This window comes from Perca flavescens, chromosome 1, assembly GCF_004354835.1.
Source record: "Perca flavescens isolate YP-PL-M2 chromosome 1, PFLA_1.0, whole genome shotgun sequence".
Classification (NCBI taxonomy): Eukaryota; Metazoa; Chordata; class Actinopteri; order Perciformes; family Percidae; genus Perca; species Perca flavescens.
In genome coordinates, this window is record NC_041331.1 from 23,971,163 (window position 1) to 23,994,065 (window position 22,903).

A 22,903-nucleotide genomic window follows, 5' to 3' on the forward strand; every position below is an offset into this window, starting at 1 on the left:
GGATAAATCAGGGAGGTATTGTTATGCAGCAAGGTGGAGGCTATTGCTGCAGGCTTTTCGCCTTTAGACTTCAGACAACACGTCACACCACCAGTTTGTCTGAAACAAACTGAACACTTAACAGGCAATGGCCAGCAGAAAACAGAGGAAGAGGTTAGACTAATGACTTGAAGGGGCTTTTAGACACCTGAGACCAGTGAATGCTGACTGGTGGGAGGCTGCAGGGTGAGACCGGCAGGAAGCCGATGAGCAAACTGGCGGGCTGACGCAGGATACTGGCACGCCAAGCAGCTAACAGGATTAACAGGCAGGACAGGGGAGGTTGACAACGAGGGAACTTGTCAAACAAAAAGAATTACTGAGAAACCGCCTTAAATATGTAAACTATGGAACAATGAGGGGTAATCAGCAAAAAAGCTGAACAGGTGGGGATGTGTGTGAAATCACTCTCTCGTTCACTCAACGGTCATAGTTTATAGTCAGATTTACCATTACTCTCGTAACACTCACCTTAGAGTTAACTTGTCAGGAAAAGCAGAGGTGAAACAAGTTCAAATTATCGACAGCTCAGTTCAGCAGCCAGTGAGCCTGCATGCAGCCCTGAAACATGCAGTCTCACCTTAATAAAAAGGGAGCTGTTATACTTTTGTTAATTACCACTGTGGTTTTCCTGCTTTGACATGTTAAATGTCTGGAGTGGGAAAAGGTCTACATAACAATTAGGCTGTTTTGTTTGCCATAGTTTCCCTGTCACTCCGTATCATTTCAGAGCCTGCTATTCCCTCCATGCTCTTCACTAGTCCCCAGTATTTCCGCTGATTTTCAATCCTACCTGCAAACCTTCTCAATCATTCAATCAAATCCTCAGCATAAAGCCCTGAGAGGCAAATGAGAAAGAACATTCTGGTGATTTGTTTAAGTCTGATGTAAATATTTTTTTCTCTGGTGTTTATGACTTAATAGCAAGTGGATAAAAAGGTATTGCCAGGATAATCTTTCTAAGTTAGTTTATTTCCATCTGTGAAAACAGTGGCAAAACAAGTTTTGACGAGTAAAAAATGGTGTTTGTTGTTGTAACACTCATTTCAGCCACAAGAGGCTGAAGATCTAAAGAGGACTAAAAGCATTCACGTTTTCTTCCAGGTGAGTTTTCATTTCTCCGTGCACTCTCAACACAAGGTACGTACATTGGGTGTCAGCAAGTTATGTAACATTACTGTCATGTCTTTCTTTTGGCTAGAAATTAGTATTACAACAACAAAAACCTAGAAAAAAAAATTATCCTGGCAATCCTTATCCTTTTTTCTACTTGGCCAAAACAATTTAGACTTGGAAAATGGATCACCAGAAAAAATGCAATCATTAGTTCAATTATGAGCTCAATCAGAATAAAAAATGTCTTGTGCAAACACACTCATAATCTGATCAAAGGATAGACATTTGTCACCTAAACATTCATTATGAGCCCTGCATTTTTGGAACATCTATTCACTTTATGCAAATGTTCACTCGCTTGAATTAGTGTCCTTGTAGAATTAATGTCCTTATATTAAAATGTTCTCAAGGAAAGATGCACCGCTCTCTTTACAATCATATTCATTTACAAGTGCTCTCTCCAATTTTTCTGACGGGTGCATCTATCCTTGGGAAGCCATCTTTGAATAGGTGATATTAGTTTTGTCCACAGCCAATAAAAAAGCTTAGTGTAACAACATCTGCTTTCAAAACTTGGAAGCTGGATCTCATGACTACATGGGAATAAGAGAGATTCAAAAAATAATTACCTATTTGATCACAGAGGGGCTAACCAGAAAGGCCAGACATAAACAAGGTTGGGAGAGGTACAGTTACAATCCTCGACTGCCTTGCAGAGGAACAGGCATGCTTGTTCAGCTGCAGCCTCTCATAGAGCTTGTCATATTGCAAAAATCTGTTTAAAAAATCGAAAGCCTCCAAATAGAGTAAAAGCTTAGCTCTGTCCCTACTCCCGATCAATTAAGCGTTAGACACCAGATTACTTTATATTTTCTTTTTTTGTAATGTACATATTCATTGTAAGTATCCTTTTCAGTGTAGTATTCCACACTTTTTTATTTTCATTATTTCTAATAAAGGCACATCGCCATAGGAGAACATACTGTATATTAGTTGAAGACACTAAAGGCTTCTCCAGAGAGATGTGATGGTTTATTGAGTCAATACAGAAAGCAACTTGTAGTTTTATGCAAAACTAAAGACAAAAATGGAATATGTGGTATTTATTGTGTGACATTTTTCCAATTGATTCCAATCTCCAATAGAGATTTTAGCTTTACCCATTTCATGAGAGCTTTTGCATATGATTGTGTTGTTCTATACACAGTTACATGTACAGTAGCTGTTTCCAGTAAGAAATCCTCCGCAAATGCCATGTGTGTTACAAGAACAGTGTTTTCATTGTCCTGCATAACAGGCTGTACTTTCCAAGGTTTTATTCAGTTACTATTTTCAGACATGCATCTTCCTTCTCACTCACTGTTTACCAGATATCTAAAAAAAAAGAAAAAAGAAAATTGCCAGACCTACAGCACATACAGTATATCTTTGTGATATTTGAGAGAGGTCTGGCCAAACTCACTGTCACTCTGAGATATCTGAATGAAATTATCTGGACTGTTTTGAATTGAACCAATGAGAATTGTCAATGGCATGCTTAGCAATCCTATTAAAGGGTCAGTTTATATATACATACTGTATACCCACTTACCCAGTATCTGGCCATGAAGATAGTTTTGGTTTTTACTTCCCAATTATTAAAGATATGCCTCTAAGATTTCACCCCAATATAGAATAGAATTTTATTGTCCACCAGGATGGACATTTGTCTTTGGCTCACCAAACACAAGAAACAGCAACATGAAAAGCAGACTAGCAGTTAAACAAACACAGAGACAAAATCATATTATACATTGAAACACTTTTAATTTCAATGTGTGTGGCTCAAATAACTTTAAGTTAAGTATATTGATGGCACTTGGGATAAAGGACTTCTCAAATACATTTTCAGTTGCCAGAGGAGCTCTACAGTGACTTCCGGAGCTAAAGTGCTCAAACTGGCTGAAGAGAGTATGGGAGGTATCTGCCAGGATATGTCTTCTTTCTTCCTCATCCTTGATGTAAAAACTTGAGTCAAGAGCTTTTGGGATGTGCCAACTAATTTGCTTGCCATTGACGCAGTCATAGTTTATTCTCAGATCTGCAGTTACGTCTACAGTTTAAGTGACAAAGATGTAATAATGGTTGAATGAATAATGAGAAGAGTTGAATTAATTAATTTAAAAGTAGATTAATGTAAGTAAAACATAAAAATTAAAAGGAAAATATAGCAAAATGTGAAAATTCAATGCTGTCCTGTGCACAAAAGTAATCATTACAAAAAGAAACCTATAACAAGTCAGTCTGAGGCGATGTCAAAACACGACATCCAAACCAGCAGCATATTTAACATTAACAAACGAGCTGCAGAGACTCGATTTGAGCAGCTTAATGGATTTCGGGTTTCAGACAAAAGCAAAAATTTGAAGGACTTTGGTCGTGAAGGCTGTTGTGTTTGAACTTCCTGATTTGCTTTAAAAAAAATGCAATTACAATGTTTGTATTATGCTCTTAGCACCAGTTAAATTCAGAAGAGGCAGCATACGATTTGTTCAGACATCTCAAGGATCAACTACATTCTTTCAGTTAATTAAATGTACTGACTTTAAGAAATGATTACTGGATACCTTGTGGCATATTTGCACATTTAGAGGGAAGTTTGGAATATAAATAAAATATGTTTAATTCCTATATAGTGTGCAGCTATATAGAGTCAAAAAGCTAACATCAATGAATAATACAGCTAGTTAGATAGTTGAAAATGATGTGGGAATAAAGTTTTACACGTTCAATCATTTGATTGAATTCTATCATTCACCTATCTTTATTAATATCATTTATTATAAAAAGCAACTTATTGGAGGTTAGAGGAAAAGTATCAAGCTTAATATTTTGTTTTACACTCAATTTTAACTATTTTACAATATTATTTGATAATGTATTCAGTTATATGTTCAGCGTGTCTGATAACCCTTTACCACATTTTGTCAACTTCTGGGCTCCATATGCAACGACACTCTGATTCTTTAGATCCTTTACTGAAGTGAAAATATTCCATTACAAGTAAAAGTCCCACATTGAAAATATGACATTTAAGAAAAAGTATGTATTATTAGCTAATTGTTAGCTAAATGTAATTCAAGTATCAAACCTAAAAGCACTCATAATGCAGCAAAAATGGCTCATGTGAGTGTTATACCAGTACATAGTATATTATTAGATTATTATGACTGATGCAATAATGTGTAAGTAGTAATTTACTTTTATTTTATATACTGTTGGGTAGTTTAATCTATAACATTGCATCATATTTTATAAATTGATCAAATGTTTTGTATGTATAGTCTTGGCTGTATTTTACAGTCTCATGGTGAGAAAAATGTGTTTTCCTTTCAGAAATACTGAGCAACATTAAGCACAACAGGACTTTTCCTGCCCAGTGATTTTGATTAAATACTTACCACACGCTGCAGAGGAAAGACAACTTCATTGTTCAGGACTGTTTCTTTCATCTGTCTAGCGGGGCCCTAAATGTATTTCTCTGTGTTTTGTTATTTAGTATGAGATGGTCAGATACGCTCTGAGTGGTGTGCTATTTGAAGCTTATAAGATATAGAATGACATCTGCTGCTATTAGTCCTTTTCTTACATTTGTCAATATGAAACAGGGAGCTTGTTTATGTGATGCTCTGTTATGTGTGGAGCCTGTTTTACTGGCATTCTTTTTTTGCTACACTTTACTTGAAGGTAGCTACATAAGAGTGACATGACACTGTCATGAACGTGTCATAAACATTATAAACAAGTCATAAACGTTTATGACATAATGCTTCTTTTAGTAAGTGTCATTCAGTGTCATGTCACTCTTGTGTAGATACCTTCAAGTAAAGTGTTACTTTTTTTACCATGTTTTCTTTTATGTCATAAAGCTGCTATTGCGATTTCACACAGATTTCAAACGCAGACTCAGACTCAGGAGTAGATGAATGAACAAAGGATTTAATTGTAAGGGAAAAGGGGGATTGAAGGTGGGATGAGCGAGAAAGCTGCTGGCAGAGGCACAAGGTTGGTAGGAAGGGGTAATGGCTGGAGATGCTGAAACAAGGCAGATGAGTGAGCAGGGATTGAAGTGGTTTTCTGCAGTAGCTGGGGGGGTGCAGGCGGAAGGAGACGGCCAGAGGAGAGTAATCCTGAAGCACAGGAGAACGGGTCAGGCACAAAAAGACTGAAGATCTGGCTATGAGTGGCTGAATGACCGGTGTTGATATACCGGAGCTCTATGAACTTGATGTAAGGCAGGTGTGGATGATCAGCAGCAAATAGGAACCAGAAGAGAGCAGAGGAGCGCCCATACAGCTGACAAATTCCTGTGACGCTTCAGAGGAAAGGACCATCCTGCTAAAAACACATTTGGTTGTTTTCTCTCTTCTACCATGATTTCCTCGCCTCCCTCCCGTGCCTCCTTGGTGGGAGGGACATTAGCTGTCATGTCGCTTATTTGATAGCTCCTTGACTCCTCGGGCCTTGGCTGAACCGGAAGTAGTTCAGTGCAGGAATCGAGGAGGGATCATTGAGGAGCTATAGGCAAGGATACACAAGAGCAGCTTTCCCGGAAGCCGTGCAGATGAAGGAGTTGCTAACTCTAAAAACGCATTTGCACGTTTCCTCTCTCCTCCCATGATTTTCTCGCATCTCTCCCGTGCGTCCTTTGTGGGAGGGAATAAGACGCGAGGAAGGGAGGCAAGTGGAGGAGTCGGTGATGCGATTTAAGGGCTATGGGATGCACCTTAAGACGCAAGGAAGGGATTCAAGTGGAGGCCTTGAGGAGGCAATTTAAGCGACATGAAATGCAGCGAGGGAAAAACATAGAGAAGGAAAACCTGTGATACCAACATGTGTTTGTTCATTTGCACATTATAAAGCCTTCTTAATAGCCTTACTGCAAAAAATTGTAAGTATGGACTGTAAAAATCACCTTAAATTACATCTGTTTATTCTATTTTTCTCATTTTCTTCTTAGAGGAAATGTAAATGTAAATGTTCAAATAGAATATAGATTATTCACTCCAGCATCCTGGTGAGAGATTTGTGTTTGACTGTTTAACGATGATTTACGTGAAAGTGCTACAATAATTACATTATATTTTTAGATTCATCTCGTCCCAGCTTTTCAATTTTTTTCATCAACTTTCACAGCTTCTGTAATTTCAGTGCAATCTCAGGCTCTGATTGCTCTGTTGCTTGAATGCTAATCATTGCTACCGTATAACTTGTTTTCTATTCTGCTCTTTTTGCATTTAAAAAAGGTAATTTCATAATAAAAAAGAAATGAAAACATTACAAGAGGTCAGTAAACAGATGACACTCCACAGGAGATGCACACACAGCAAAGTGCAGGGATGTCAGCTTCTGCAGGGCTGTGTTTTATAAAATCACACTTCACATCGCTGCACTACAGGTCTGTGGGGTAGACTAAAAAGAAAAATAGTGTGTGCCTTCCTGACTACCAACATTTTGTCTGAAATTAGTCAGATCACCAGCTTTGTATAACAAATTCTCTCTCAAAATTAATTGAAATATTTAGTGATTGTCTGTCTATCATGTTGTTATTTTTGTAGGTGGGATGACAAACATATTTGCAAAAACTAGACTATCTAATGTGAGCTCCTTCAAATATCTTGCTCAGCAAGTAATCAGATAAATATTGCTGCTAATGACAACACTGGATGTCTTTATACTTAAGAACATCAGGAGAATGTGCTGTTAAATTACCCATTAATTAATAAGGTGAGAGAAGCATTGTAAAATAAAGTACACCATAGTTCCCTCGAGGCTCGTCACAAAGCTCAAGGACCTCACTGTGCATTTGGATCCTTGACCTCCTGACAGACAGACCCTTAGGTGCTGAGGGTGTCCACACAACTCTTCCACCCTCTTTTGCCACTTTTGACTCCAACACCATCATCAAGTTTGCTGACGACACAGCTGTGGTGGTCCGGATCACAGACAACAATGAACAGCCCTACCTGAAAGAAGTAGAGGGCCTGACCCGCTGGTGTCGGGACAACAACATAGTACTCATGAATGTCAGCAAGACCAAAGAGGTGATAGTGGACGTTGGTAAGAAGCAGGAAAGGAACTACACCTCCCTTATTAATATGAACAGGTCCTCTGTGGAGATGGTGGACAGTTTCAAGTACCTTGGTGTCCACATCACCGAGGGAGGGTCTGACCTGGGCGCTGCATACTATCTCAGTGGTGAGAAAGGCAAGGCACAGACTGTTTCACCTCAGATGGCTGAGGTGTAGCCCCCCTGTATCCCTTTAAATACTGAGCAAGTTCTACTCCTGTATCATTGAAAATGTCCTGACAGGAAACATAACTGCCTGGTACGGAAATAGCATAGAACAGGACCGCAAGTCCCTGTAAAAAGAGGTCTGTTTTGCTGAACACACAATGGGAGGTGCCCCACGCTGCTTCAATGATATTTAACACCAGGTGTTGCAAGAAAAAGGCCAGGAGAATCATTAAAGATCCAAAGCATCCATGTAACAGCCTTTACTCCCTGTTGAGGTCGGGTAGAAGGTATCGGATACACCAGGCCAGCACTGAGAGGCTCAGGAGGAGCTTTTACCCTGAGGCCACTAGGATCCTAAATGCCTAAGGCTGAAATAATTTAAAGGCAAAAAGTGCTGGCATCAAACTCTGAGTCAAACTGTTGTTCTTTCTTCTCTTTGACAATAAAAAATGTAAAAGTCAGGCGATAAAGACTTTCATTTATGAACTGCTTTGTAGAGTTAAGGACTTACAGTATGTTACAGACCTACTCTGAAGTACAATTGCCCAACACTTATTCCAAAAGTAATCTTTTTTACTGAGCAATTTTCTGAAGTCAATACAGAGGCCTAGCCCTCCCAGCTCTAAGTACATTCCTCACCACACAGGAGTGTTTTTCTTTTAAGATGTTAGACCTTCAGGACTAAAGAGGAGGACACAGGGAAATTTTATTTTATTATGTACTTTAATAACCAGATTTTAGTCCAGTTATACAAGGTATAATAACACCGAGACACTATCTAGGTCATTATCTGCTTACTAAAACCAACAATGGTTCTTCACAGCTACTATATACTACTTTATATAGTTTGTAGGTCTATGAACATTTGCTTTAGCAACCATGCCAAGCACCCTGCCATATGCAGTACAGTAGCCTTGGCTTTTTTTGTGAATTGAGAGGGAGAGTTGTGTTAAAGAATGTCTTGATTTATCAAGTTTTATTAAATCCTCCATGTCCTCCTTGATTTGACAGGATGAACGCTATAGCAACTGCGTGAAGGAGGGGCGGGGGTGGTGTTGTCATTACTTAGAATTCCTCATAGGTGTGACAGAAACTACGCACTATAGCTTTAACCAGACAGAAACCAGTTGGATATACAGACAAACAGATGTGATTTTTTTTGTATATAATTATATATAATTATAAAACTGAACCAGCCTAAAGTCATTCAAAATATTTAAGTCTTTCTTATCTCATAAAAAAAAAGTCAGAGGTCAGTAATAAACATACATTTATTGAGAAATACTGTCGCACAAAAAACAATTCAGCAATCATTCAAAAACACAAGAAAAACATTTCTAACACACTTCCAAGAAGTCAGCATTAATTACAAACAATTATATACAACAACGTCATGAAGAATTATGATTATTCCTAAATTCTCAGTCCTCTCTGGATGAAGTGACACCTCACTTGTGTGGCAGCTTCTGAATGAAAAACAGGAAACAAACATTGGAAATCTGTGTATCACTGTAGACATGCACAGACTGTCTGACAGTTCTTAGGTTGAGTTAAAACTGATTAACTGAAAGCGGGATAGTCCTTTATAAAGCTTATTAATATCATTTTGTTGCGTATCTTGAAATCGTTGAGGATCTTCGAGGCGTAACTTTTATTTCTCAAAAGAGATCGGTCTTTAATTTCAATTCAATTAATGACTGAATATCTTTAGCTCATAATCGTTACTGCGTAAGACCTTGATGGTGTGTTGTCCTCAGCATTTACAGATTTGAAAATGTAGAGTATGTAGAGATTCACTGATACATTGTGATATACACATATTAAATTATATTAAATGTTAGGATATTTAGCCCCTGTCACATTTTATGATTATATTTAGTTGGGTTGATTTGATTTGATTTGATGGGAATGGGACAAGAGGACCATTAGAAGAACACAGATGCACCAATACAGTATATTTGTAAGTTTAGAGCTGACATAGGAATAACGCTGCATCAAGGAGTGATTCATTAGCAAAGTTCAGTGTCAGCTTGTTGGCTGCTGTGGAGCGTGAAGAAGTGGAGCTCAGAGTTTTTTGGTGTATGAACAGCAACTTCTGGTTTACATGTTGTTCTCTATTAACCATTACAAGCCCAAATGACTCAAAATAAGCACCCACGTGGCTTCATCCTAGACTTAGACAACTCTGTTGAGATGAATAAAAAAAAACTTCTGCGTACGAAATACAGTTTATCACGTTCATACACCGTGACGGATTAGTAAGTCATGCCTTTATTCCATTCAGTCAGTGTGTGTGTGTGTTAATTGTTTTTTTCCTACAGTATAAAAAGTGTCTTTGAGAACTCTCAAAAGCGCTATATAAGTATTATTATTAAATGGTGGACATCTTTTCAAAAGTGTAATTAACCTTCAACATTCACTGTCAAAGCGAAGGAGATACAGAAGTTTCAACAGAATATAAACTGGTGTCATAGAGTCAAGGACATTTTCACAAGTAGAATGATGTATAGCAGCAATTTCTGAAGTCAATTTTTTCACAGAAGTGTTTTTTAAACAAGGTCTTGTGCAGTGAAAATATAAGGTTACAGGGGTAAATGCACACACACTGAAAGACAAAGTTTCTCTAAATGGTGCTATATTCTGTATGGAAGGTTACGTTAAGTGGTTCTTTGCGGTTATTGACAGTTCATTGTGGAAATGGGTCCGTACAAATAGAAGCAGTTGTTAAACCTTTACCTGAGGAAGAGTTATGACCAAACATGTCATAAAAAAAACATTTCCAGGCACTAAAGGTTGGTCACAAAAAATAAAAGGCATCTATATATCTATATTCTATTTTATTATATTATTATATTATATAATTTTCATGGTCTTAAAAGAGTGAATTGCAATTTAGTTATCTATACTATTTGAAACACTAATAAAAATAGGAAATGGAGGCAGCAGTTCAGAGGTCTTGAACCAGACTTAGTCGGTACCAGTTTATTCCCAAAAGAGCTGGAGGATCAATGAGAGACACTGAAGCCGTTCATTAGTCATGAGTTCAGTTTAGTCAAAACTCTGCGTCACTTCAAACAAACATCTTCAATCACTTCAGCAATGTTGTTAAGTCATATGAGACACTTTGGGTCAGTTATTTATTGTCAGTATCTGCAGCCACATCACAACGTGACCATGCAGGTGATCACCTTCAAAATGTAATTTCTCCTAACCATCCAGCTGGCTCACTCACTTCATAAAAAGGCTTCAGCTGAGCGAGAGGAAAAGAGAAACATGATCTAAAACACAGAGAACATACAGACACAAATAACAGCTGAAAGCACAAAAGTAGAAAAATGTTTATAAAAACAAAAGCAAAATACTGACATTCAGAATGAAAACGATATTCGTATGCTGACACCATAACACATGTTGATGATTGTCGTCTTGTCATACAGATAAATGTTACACAAGTCCAGTCAGTGTGATGAGAAAAGTTCTTTGGTATTTAAAAAAAGAAAACTAGCTACTATTACATGCAGCACATTCAGTAATTCAACATGAAATATTAGGTAGCTGACAACAAAACACAGACATCATCTTGCATATCCAGCACGGCATGCTGTAAACACTTAAAATAATGCCTGAAGTCTTTGCAAATATCATTTTCAAATAGTTTCTAAACAAAACAAAACTGTGAAACTCTGAAAGTGCTTCATAAGCATCATTAGATAGTGTATCTGAATGGGAAGCAACTGGTCTTCCAACAACATGCTTTAAAATTATGGCAAGAAAGGCAAGCACAATCAAACACATCACAGCATGCTCACCAGCTTCTATTGTCAACAGTAAATCAAAAAATATTTCAAAAATCAAAACATAATCAAATCAATTGAAAACATAACTGTCTGTAATGTTATACATGGGGTGGGGCATCTCATTTTTGAGTCAACAGTAGATGGCAGCAAAGTAGAACTAAATACTGAGTTTCTTTGGTGTTATCCATTCAAGAATCAATGAAAGCATTTAATGAAAGTAAACTGAGTATAAAAGATACTGAGCAAATTGTTGACATGTTTGTGTAAAACACACATACGTGCATATATATAACCAAAGAAAAACACATATGGCGGGAGCGCATATGCATAGTCAAAAGAAAACCTGTGTGGTGGCCAGCGTTATTAACATGAGAACTGGGTTTTATAATGTGACAGTTTACTGGTGCGCTGACAAGGCAGTTCCCAAAGATAAAGTGCATCAAGTTAGTCAGTCATAACCTGAGTTGAGCTATTTTAACCACAGGATCCATTTTCCAAGACAGTTTGTAAAAGGTTGAGTTCTACAGCAAAGATGATTTCAGCAGTCTTAAGTCTTTAATGCACCGACTGTGGCCTGTTTTATTTTCATTTTAACTGCCTTATTTGTTTAACTTATTCTAACCCTACAAATAATGTACAGTTTCCACATCAAACCCACTGCAAACATATTTGGTGCAGCTTTTAATAACCCCTGTAGAAAATTGCAAAAACTTGCATGAGCAACCTACAGTGTCTTTTGTTTGGCTGATGCACAAGTACAGCGCATCCAAGACACTGAGCAGTATAATCGTAAAAAGGCAAGTAAACATTACAAAAAGGTGCTTGTGCACAGCTACAAATGATATTTTGACAAGAACACTCCTGCTAATGTGCACTTCAGCCACAGATTTAATGGCATTTGAAGTCAAATATTAACAGCTGAGGTCTGCTGAGCGTCTAGATGAGCATGTGCCCAATATGCTCCTGCAGCCACAGCAACAAAGGCTGTAGACAGCTGGGCCCGTCAGACACAGCCTCTGTGTACATCTGCAGCAGTACCTCTTGTAAAACAAGCAGCAGGGGTAAGCTCATGCTCAGTAGCTCATACAGTAACTCATAGTCCTGGGCATTGTCCCTGAGGTGGCCGGCGAGGGCCTGTGTTGTACCACGCACACGGTGGGACAGATACCAGGGGGCATTACACACAGCGCGAGTCACACTCAGAGGCCAGCTCAGGTGTTTCCTCATGAAGGAGCTGAAGGTACCTGCTGAGGGTTGACTCTGCCGGTCTGCTGTGCTGCTGGACTCTGAGGTCTGTCCGTCATCCGCACGTTGCTCCTGGACTCCAGCTCCAGAACGATTCTAAGACAGAGGACAGAGGAGTTAGATATCTCACAGTAAATATTGCTAGGATATGATGGACACTGTTGGAAATGCAAAGTACTCACTGAGCGTACAGAAAAAGTCCTCCGTAGATTTGTCCCACTGTTGCGTTGATCAAAGTGAAGTTTGCAGTACAATTTTCCTGCAAGATTACAACAACCGTCAGTACAAAGTAGCCAATTAAATACTGAACTTTGCTCTTTTTTTTTTTTAAGTAAAATGTGGATTCAATACTGATGAAGAGCTGATATGGGATAACACGTACCCTGTTCAGAGTCAAAGGCATGTGCTCCCTGTCGCAGGGCAGAGCTGCAGGTAGAACAGCGGAAACACTCCCTGTGGAAGTAGAGCCCCTCGGCACAGACCCTCTCCACCAAATAAACACGTCTCTCGCATGAGTGACACTGGTCACCCGACGGGGGGAACGCCCTTCGTAGTGAGCCGCCCTGGGAAACAGAGGATCGGCAGCGCAATGGCAAAGGAAAACAGGGAAGATGAGCACTAATGTCACACACCTCCATAAAAAAAAAATCTTTAATCCTCAATTACTATTTCCCACTACTTAAACTCAGGTAATTAAATACTGTACATCATAACCATACGATTACTGAAATAGCTGACACATTCATGAATTTCTATTCTTATCTCTCTTTTTAATGCAAGGTCAGTCCTCATTTTTGGTCTACTTACTTGAGTTAATATATTGTTTGTAACAGGTCACAAAATGTTTCTACTAGAAATTTAAACTCTGTGTTGAGTTAGTTACTCTTGGAGGTGTTGGCATGCTTGGGAGAAACACAGGTGGTATGACATGCTGAACGAGTGACAGTGTGAGATTTTGAGTGCAAGATGAGGAACACACAGCTGTTTTTAAATGAATGCTTTAATTCTCAATGTTATCTTGGGGATATTTTGAGTGACAGCTGATGTGAGAGCGAGCTGTATGAGGCTCTGTATCTGGGGTCATCTGCAGAGAGGGTGACCACCGTCTCCACCTTAAAAAGCCTACAGCCTCAGAGTCCTTTGCAACGGCTCACTAACATTCAGCTAAGAGGAAAATGTAAAAAAAAAAAAAAAACTAAGCAAGTAAGATAAGTACAGAAAGGAGATAATCACAAGGTTATATGGATAAACACTGTGTGGTTGGTTCAGTGAGAAAGTTTGTCATGTCTAATCTGTTTCCCCAATTGCTCTACAGGACTCAAATTTGATCCAAACATTGTGTACCAGGAGTTGTGTTCCTTTGTATTAAACTAGTGTAAGTCCTGCTATAACATCTGGCTGTTGAGTTGAAGCAGGCTGTTTGGGATGGGTGGAGCAGAGAAACCCACAGAGTGCCACCACAAGAACACACATTTCTCTTCTACGAGGACTGCTGGTAATTAAAAGCACAAGGGGCAGAAACAGCAGTTAAAAGCAAAGATTTCATGCAAAGCAGCAGTCCTTTCGCATAAAACTGTCTATTATAATTAAGAAGATACATGACAACAATGTAAATCTTGGGCTATGATGCTTGTTTTTTTAAGCTGTTTTAGAAGAGGCCCTGTGTATGCTGCCTTTGGGATGAATAAGATACGTTGCTCTCTCACTACTAAAACAAACATGAACATGAAGTCCTTTTGCCAGCTCTTTAGGTACACCTAGATACGACTAAAACGCTAGGATGCTATGAGAGCAGTAAGAGTGAACCAAAACAGTAACGTTTTTAAAGACCAGATAGCTAAAAAATGAGCTGAAACTCACTATAAAGCTGTGTAAAGTAGAGTCGACTCGAGCTGCAGATTCAGGTGATAATCCTCTACAGGTTCATTACCACGAGTAACCCCAGTAACCTGTCAAATTGTTTTCACATTGTCATTTGATAAGTTATTAAAAATTTATTATAGTCGCTTTAAGTCTCACCTTGATTTTAAAAGAAAGTCACTGAATTATGAGAGAATAACGGCATCTAGTTATATATAGTGTCAAAATTTTTTTTTTTCAAATTAGCTGCATGCAACACTTGTGATCCCACACACACACACACACACACACACACACACACACACACACACACACACACACACACACACACACACACAGTGAAGGGCATGACGTGAAAAACACAAAGCCAGGGTAAGGTCACACACCAAGCTTGACATAGTCACCTTGAGTACAGCAGAGCTGTCTGCTGAGAACAACCCTCTAAGGTGAACAGCTTTTTCCTTTATACTCTTAGTGTGAAACTCTCTAGCCTGTTGTGTCTGAGCTTTTTTCTGCAGGATGACACGGAGCACAGGAACAAAAGAAAAGCCATCAGTCTCGCCTCCTCTGTAGAGTGAGACACATTCTCCCATCTAATGTGGAGCTCTCTGTGGGTAGGCATAATTAGGTATACTAATAACCATTTAATAAGCACTACATGGTTAAATGATGAAAGGCCTTTCTCTTCTACTTTCCCAATAAGAAGCAGGATTTGACAGCTAAACGTGCATTGTCGGGAGGAGAACAAAAACGTTGCTGTGTGGAACGAAGGCTGCTTTATTACATCTATTTTACACCCGACTTAATGTGGTTACTCATACCGTACTGGAGCAGAGAACTGAGACAGCCTTACAGACCTGGCACAGACACCAAAGACAAGTAAGTCAGTTTAGCCAAATAAATATCTACGTTAATAAATTACATAGTGAAGTATTGAGTCTGTAACGCTTAATTGAGTCAAGGCCAAATTTCTGTGCGATAAGTATGGAACACTGTTAGCCTACATCATACAGTATACAGTATGTCAGCTAGCAGCATTTTGTCAGCTATAAAAGAGGTCTGACAATCAACACTTCAAGAAGACATTAAACATGTGTGTTCAAATTGCAGGTGCATCTGTCAAGAAAATGAAACAAAAAGATTTAATATATAAGAAGAAGTCCCATAAATCATGACCATGTCAAACACAGACAAGCTGTTCTAACAAAGAGGAGCAGTGGTCAAGAAAATAACTCATGTTTGTGATAGTGATTTAGTTGAAATGTATTTCTCGTAAATTAAATGAATTCTCTAAACAAGTGGAACTGCATTTGATTCTACAATATCTCACACATCAGTTCTACACTAAATGACTCGATAAGGACAACAATTGTGCAGTGCTGATCTGAGCCAACACAGGCATGCTTTTGGCAAATCTGAATAATCAAAATAGCTTATTTGCAGACTTGCCCTGGCCGACCTGTTCCACACGCACTCAGGCTGGCCAATAATTTGCCTGTGTGCCTGTCTCCGCTCGTGGCCAGGTCTGTACGCCTGCTCTTGCCATTTTTGTCAGGCTGGATAATTTAGGGGCTGACTTCACCGTCTGACTACACATTACACAAGCCTAAATGTATAATCGGAGCATAATATATAATCAACGTTCACTCTGGGGCCTTTTTGGGGGATCAGAACATGCAACGATCACAAGGGTTTAAAAAGGGGACAGAAAAGAAAACAGAAGTTAAAGATATGAAGGAGATAGTGATCACCTCAGAGACGTGTGCATCCACCTCCCTGAGGCGCTGGAGGACTCTTGACATGAAATGGATTGCTGAGTGGCAAGAGGGAGAAGAAGCAGGGGGGTCTGCACTCTCAGGATGAGGCTGGGGCTTTGGGTCAGCGTGCGTCTGATCAACATGCCTGAGCTTCACTACAGAAAATGGATGCTGGACCTCAGGCCGGAGCTGAGGTTTGGGCAGAGTCTTTGGAGGCAGGCGCACTAAGTGTTCTGCTGCTTTTCTGATACTGACTTCAAACTGAAAAGGGATGATATACAGTAGTGCACACGTGAGCGGCGGTTAAGCTTCTCATCAAGCAACCAGACTGTAAAGCTTTAATTGATTTACTATCTTTCACTCACTAGGCGATCATTTAAAGAACCACACAAGTGGTTTTATGTTTCAGCCCATTAACCACAAATTACAAGAACTTTACAATGCTGCCAGACATTTTCAAAGCATAGTGCAAGTTTTTTGAGGCGCAGCATGAAAATTAACTTGCTAAGGTAATCCATTACAATTAATATGCTGTCTGCTTTATGTTTTGCCAGAGTTATGTAATCATCACATGGTAACGCAGTTGAGAACAGGCTGTGGCATCTGAGACCTGTGAGTTAACAGCCAACAGCTACATTCAAATGAGATGATCTGTTAAATCCACATTATCCTTTTTGACAATTAATGTTTGCTAATTGTTTGTCTTGTGGGTACAAACACTGCCGTCTGGCAGCTCCAGACTACCTGCATCTCTGAAGGAGGTTTAGGTGGGACAGGAGGCCTGAATTTAATGTGCAGACTCTCAGCCAGCTCAACAGTTTGCAGCGGGAAGGGCTTCTCACAGGAAGACCGTTAATGAAAAGGCACAGAAATAGAAAAGGCTGACAAGATTAAATGCTGGAAACAAAAGACAAGAGAATACTGTAGCATTAGCAAAAGGAAAAGTTTTGTCAGAATAAAACCGCAGACCACTGTCAGAGCTCCAGTGCACAACAAGGGAAATTTAAAACATATTTGTTTTTAACTATATGCAGGTAGGAAGGATGTACAAAGTATTGGTCTGTAGTTAAATAAATACATGCATATATACTTACAGCCTTAAAAGGACGACAATGAAAACTGCAGCCCTACTACAATAAAATAAAACGTATGCATTTTTTTCACCTGTGTTTTCCGGATGGTGGAGCTGGGTGTGCTTTCAAACTTGGCCAGCAACTGAGTAGCCATTGAGCGCACTTTGTTTTCCTTGGGCTCTTGGTCATCTCGCACTGCGGAGCCATTACTCGACAGATTGGTGGCCTAACGATAGACAGACAACAGACAAGATCCTACTATTTCAACAGGCTTATTTGTCTAGAAGATAAGTTTGAAATTACAAGTAAGTAGTTTAAAAACAAACCTCCTCCAGGTAACTGCAGAACTTCCGCCTCCTCTTGTGAATTGGATCTGTACCATCTGATTTCTTTTCATCCTAAAAAGTACAACACAAAGAAATAAGACTGAATAGCCAACAGTCAAAAGAAGGGGGGTTTCAAGCCAAAAAAGGCTGGAGAAAATCTCATATGGCCGTTTAAAACTAATTTAACAACAACAAGCTGCATGTATGTAAAATAAATCCCACATTAAATAAAGATATTGGAAGTCAGTCAACTTGTTGTATTTAGTACATCAGATTTAAACATTTCAGTGTGGAGTTACCTTTGGTACCCGTTTCCTGGGAAGCGCAAGATTGAGCACATTATTATTACTTCTGACTTCCTTAGATGGATAATCTTCATTGTTTTCATCCACTCCTCTGGAACCTGCAGTAGAACACATGACTGCATAATAGTTTTCATAGTTTCCATGGTGCACAGTCATACATTTTAGATAATATCAATGAATAATAACAGACAATATAAATTAGGAAAGTTATATGAGTGGTATGGGGAAACGTTGCTGTATTTGTTTAAGAAATGTTCCACTAAATAAATTAAAAAAAAACTTTGAATCACTCAGCTGCATGTCAGAGGAAGGAGACTGGTTGGCTGGTGTTAAATAAAACAATATAGTAAAGGTAAGTATTAAATAGCCCTTCAGTAGAGACTGGCAGCTGTTGTCAAGATTCTTAGACCACAGCAGTTCACAGCTCTGCTACAGATGCACATTCCTCTCATGCCACTATACTTGACTAACAGGACTGCACTACACACATTTTTTTACAGGAAACCAAATGAAATTCAATACTGTTATTTCTGGGGGTTTTGTGGTTGTTTGTACATATTTTAAATCATAAAATACAGTGAAGAAAATGAAGACCAGAAACAGGCATCAGTGTCTATAATTACAGAGTAGATTACAATTCAGCAGAGTAGAGTCAAGTCAAGTAGAATCAATTGATCTAATCAATAATCTAATTGATTAGAGTCGAATGGAATGAGTACAGTAGAGCTGAGCTGTATCTACTTGAGTAGTAAAGAGCAGGGTAATGTAAAGTACATTGGAGTTGAGTCAAGAAGAATACAGTAAAGTACAGAAGAATGCAGTCAAGTAGAGTTGAGTTGAGCAAAGTAGAGTTGAGTTGAGTTTAGTAAAGTCAAGTTCAGTAAAATACAGTTGAGTTGTATCTAGTAGAGTAGACTAGAGAAGAGCAGGGTAGAGTAAAGTAGAGTCAAGTAAAGCTGACCACTTGAGGATAGAGAAGAGTAGCGCAAAGTAGAGTAGAGCACAGTAGAGTAGAGTATAGTGAAGTAAAGCAGAGTATACTAAAGTGGAAGAGAGTATACTAGAGTGGAATCAGGTATACTAATGTAAAGTAGAGTAAACTAAAGTACAGTAGAGAAGAGTAGGTGTATACTAAAGTAGAGTAGAGCAGAGTAGAGTATACTAAAGTAGAGTAGAGCAGAGTATGTGTATACTAAAGTAGAGTAGAGCAGAGTAGAGTATACTAAAGTAGAGCAGAGTATGTGTATACTAAAGTAGAGTAGAGCAGAGTAGAGTATACTAAAGTAGAGTAGAGCAGAGTATGTGTATACTAAAGTAGAGTAGAGCAGAGTATACTAAAGTAGAGTATAGTAGAGCAGATCAGAGTAGATTAAAGTAGAGTAGAGTAAAGAAGAGCAGAGCAGAGTAGAGTAAAGTAGAGTAAAGAAGAGTAAAGGAGAGCAGAGCAGGGTAAAGAAGAGTAGAGTAAAGGAGAGCAGGGTAGAGTAGAGCAGTGTAAAGTAGAGCAGAGCAGGGGAGAGTAGATTAAAGTAGAGTAAAGTAGAGCAGAGCAGGGTAGAGTATAGTAGAGTAGGGTAGAGTGGAGTACAGTAGAGCAGGGTAGAGTAGAGTATAGTAGAGCAGGGTAGAATAGCATATAGTATAGTAGAGTAGGGTAGAGCAGGGTAGAGTAGAGCAGAGCAGGGTAGAGTGGAGTAGGGTAGAGTAGAGCAGGGTAGAGTAGAGTAGAGCAGGGTAGAGTACAGTAGAGTAGAGCAGGGTAGAGTGGAGTAGGGTAGAGTAGAGCAGAGTAGAGTAGAGTAGGTAGAGTAGAGTAGAGCAGGGTAGAGTAGAGTAGAATAGAGCAGGGTAGAGTAGAGAGCAGGGTAGAGTGAGGCAGAGTGGGCAGAGTTGAGTACAGTGGAGTGGAGCAGGATTGGGGAGTGAGGCAGGGTGGAGTGAGTGGAGTGGAGCAGGGTGGAGTAGAGTGAGTAGAGTGGGAAGAGTGGGGCAGGGTGGGGTACAGTGAGTGAGGCAGGGTGGGGTGGAGTGGGGTGGGCAGGTGGGGCAGGGTGGAGGTACAGTGGGGTGGGCAGGGTTGGGGTGGGGCAGGGTGGGGTGGGTAGAGTGGAGGCAGGGGGGAGTGAGGTGGGGAGTGGGGCAGGGTGGGGAGTGGAGGCAGGGTGGGGTGGAGTGGGATGGAGTGAAGTGGAGCAGGGGTGGGGTGGGGCAGGGTGAGAGTGGAGGCAGGGTGGAGGCAGGTGGAGTGGGGAGCAGGGTGGAGGTGTAGTGAGGTGGGAGTGGAGTGGAGCAGGGTGGGGTAGAGGCAGGGTGAGAGTGGGAGTAGAATGGAGGCAGGTGGGGAGTGGGAGTGAGAGGTGAGTTGAGTGGAGGCAGGGTGGAGGTGGGGTGGAGGCAGACAGGAGTGGGTGGGGTGAGGTGAGGTAGAGGCAGGGTGGAGTAGAGGTGGGGCAGGTGGAGTGGAGCAGGGTGAGGTGGAGTGGGATGGAGTAGAGTGGAGGCAGGGTGGGGTGGGGCAGGGTGGGGAGTGAGTGGAGGCAGGTGAGAGTGAGGCAGGTGGGGTGGGCAGGGTGGGGTGGGAGTGGGGCAGGGTGAGTGAGGCAGGGTGGAGTGGAGTGGGGTGGGCAGGGCAGGGAGTGCAGCAGGGTGGGAGTGGGGCAGGGTGAGATGGCGTATGGTATAGTGAGGTGGGGTGGGGCAGAGTTGGGAGTGGAGCCAGGCAGGGGTGGGGTGGAGTGGGGTGGGAGTGGGGCAGGGTGGAGTAGAGTGGGGCATGGCAGGTAGAGTGGAGCAGGGTGGGGTGGAGTGGGGTGGAGGCAGGGTGGAGTGGAGTGGGGTGGGTAGAGTGGCAGAGGAGAGCAGAGTAGAGCATAAGAGTGGGAGACAAGAGCAGAGAGCAGGGTAGAGTGGAGTAGGGTACAGTAGAGCAGAGTAGAGTAGAGCAGGGTAGAGTAGAGTAGAGTAGAGCAGGGTAGAGTAGAGTAGGGTAGAGAGAGAAGAGCAGAGTAGAGTAGAGTAGAGCAGGATAGAGTAGAGTAGAGCAGGGAGTAGAGTAGAGCAGGGTAGAGTAGAGTAGAGTAGAGCAGAGTAGAGCAGGGTAGAGTGGAGTAGGGTAGAGTAGAGTAGAGCAGGGTAGAGTAGAGCAGGGTAGAGTAGAGTAGAGCAGGGTAGAGTAGAGCAGGGTAGAGTAGAGCAGGGTAGAGTGGAGTAGGGTAGAGTAGAGTAGAGCAGGGTAGAGTAGAGTAGAGTAGAGCAGAGTAGAGTAGAGTAGAGCAGGGTAGAGTGGAGTAGAGTAGAGTAGAGTACCTGAGGCAGGTAGAGGTGTGCCCCGGAACAGCTCGTAGAACTTGGACAGGTAGGTGATCATCCTGGTCTTATCCAGCTCCTGATCGTCACTCAGCTCCTTCACAGATGTGAATGGTCCGAGCCCAAATTCACGCTCACTGATGTCAAAAGCCAGCTGGAGGTTTGCACAGTGGTCTTCTTCTTTTAATGAGTCAAAATCTCTGATGGAAAAAGACAGTAATGGTGGCTTGAGTAAAAAAAGAGGTTATAAAAAAATTATTCAGAGAATGTATGTCATGGCAAAGCAGCTGGGAAAAGTATAAAGTTACTGTGCCAGCCGATAGTAGGGTTTCAATTTTCATTGTGAGAACATTTACTTCTGGTTTAAGTTTCTCCTGATCAAGGCTCAGTGCTTGGACCAATTCTATTTTCCTTATATATGCTTCCTCTAGGTAATATTATTAGGAAACACTCAATTAACTATCACTGTTACGCAGACGATACCCAATTATATCTGTCAATTAAGTCAGATGAAAGTAGTCAGTTAGCAAGACTTCAAACGTGTATTGAGGATATAAAATCCTGGATGACCCACAATTTCCTGATGTTAAACTCAGACAAAACTGAAGTTATTGCGATAGGACCAACGCACCGCCGAACTTCGTTTTCGAAAGATATAGTTACTCTGGATGGTATTACCCTGGCCTCCAGCACTGCTGTCAGAAATCTAGGAGTTATTTTTGATCAGGATATATCCTTCAACGCCCACTTAAAACAAACCTCAAGAATAGCCTTTTTCCATCTTCGTAACATTGCCAAAATTAGGAATATCCTGTCTCAAAACGATGCTGAAAAACTAGTCCATGCATTCGTTACTTCTAGACTAGATTACTGCAATTCCTTATTATCAGGTTGCCCAAATAAGTCCCTTAAGACTCTCCAACTGATCCAGAATGCTGCAGCACGTGTTCTGACGAGAACTAAGAGAAGTGATCATATTTCTCCTGTATTAGCTTCTCTGCATTGGCTTCCAGTGAAATCTAGGATCGAATTTAAAATCCTCCTCCTGACTTACAAAGCTCTAAATGGTCAAGCACCATCATACTTAGAAGAGCTCATAGTACCTTATTGTCCCACTAGAGCACTGCGCTCCCGGAATGCGGGGCTACTTGTGGTTCCTAGAGTCTCTGGAAGTAGACTGGGGGCCAGGGCCTTCAGCTATCAGGCTCCAGTATTGTGGAACCAGCTCCCAGTCTGGGTTCGAGGGGCAGACAGCGTCACCACATTTAAGAGTAAACTGAAAACCCTCCTCTTTGATAAAGCTTATAGTGAGGGAACGAGGAGTTGAAGCGTCCACCTAACCCGGCCCACTGCTTCTCCTCGTAGTCATCAGTTTTCTATACTGTATAATTAATAATCTAGCGAGAGTAGAGGGAGGCAGGCCAGTACAGCCCGATCCGGTTGGGGAGAGTTCTAGCCCGACCAGGCACCTCTCTTTAACCTGCTTCTCTTAAGTTATGCTATTACAATTCTAGACTGCCGGGGAGGCTGTTCCTCCCTAAGACACACTGAGCTGCTCTCTCATCTCTACTTGTTACTTTTGTATGCATCCTGTCCCAGAAATGCTTGTTACTAATCTAGCTCTGGGGAGTTTACTCCCCGGAGTCCTTATGTTTCTTCTTCTTCTGCATTTCCCGGCCACATCCTGCTGCGTCCTGCTGCATCCGCAGCATCCACCCGTGCTCTGCAGCGCCACGTTACATCCCGCAACGCCCTGCTGTGATGCTCCTATGCACAAAGTAGTCAGGATCCGGTATAGGAGA

At 40.8% G+C, this 22,903-nt stretch overlaps 1 protein-coding gene and 1 long non-coding RNA gene across 11 annotated transcripts in view; one reads left to right on the forward strand and one right to left on the reverse strand.

Annotated features, from left to right (window-relative positions):
- Positions 1-5,565: 5,565 nt before the first annotated feature.
- Positions 5,566-7,893, forward strand: LOC114558962 (uncharacterized). Its single transcript, XR_003693000.1, has 2 exons — positions 5,566-6,085; positions 7,024-7,893. It is a non-coding gene; the product is annotated as an uncharacterized LOC114558962 (long non-coding RNA).
- Positions 7,894-8,685: 792 nt separating this feature from the next.
- Positions 8,686-22,903, reverse strand: part of mical2a (microtubule associated monooxygenase, calponin and LIM domain containing 2a) — a 38,691-nt gene continuing 24,473 nt past the window's right edge. The window contains exons 13-24 of one of the 10 annotated variants that reach the window (XR_003692237.1): positions 21,102-21,301; positions 17,790-17,893; positions 17,491-17,562; positions 17,256-17,390; positions 16,836-16,925; positions 16,086-16,352; positions 14,739-14,846; positions 12,857-13,037; positions 12,657-12,733; positions 12,474-12,570; positions 10,621-10,710; positions 8,686-8,895 (exon numbers count right to left, since the gene is read on the reverse strand). Coding sequence is in view for 8 of the 10 variants with exons in the window: in XM_028574150.1 (XP_028429951.1) it covers positions 12,166-12,570; positions 12,657-12,733; positions 12,857-13,037; positions 14,739-14,846; positions 16,086-16,352; positions 16,836-16,925; positions 17,256-17,390; positions 17,491-17,562; positions 17,790-17,893; positions 21,102-21,301 (1,639 nt within the window). In the remaining 2 variants the exon portion in view is untranslated. Of the gene's footprint in view, positions 8,899-10,399; positions 10,711-10,756; positions 12,571-12,656; positions 12,734-12,856; positions 13,038-14,738; positions 14,847-16,085; positions 16,353-16,835; positions 16,926-17,255; positions 17,391-17,490; positions 17,563-17,789; positions 17,894-21,101; positions 21,302-22,903 lie in introns of those variants that run through there. The other 9 variants (XR_003692236.1, XM_028574195.1, XM_028574187.1 and 6 more) reach the window with 9 other exon arrangements.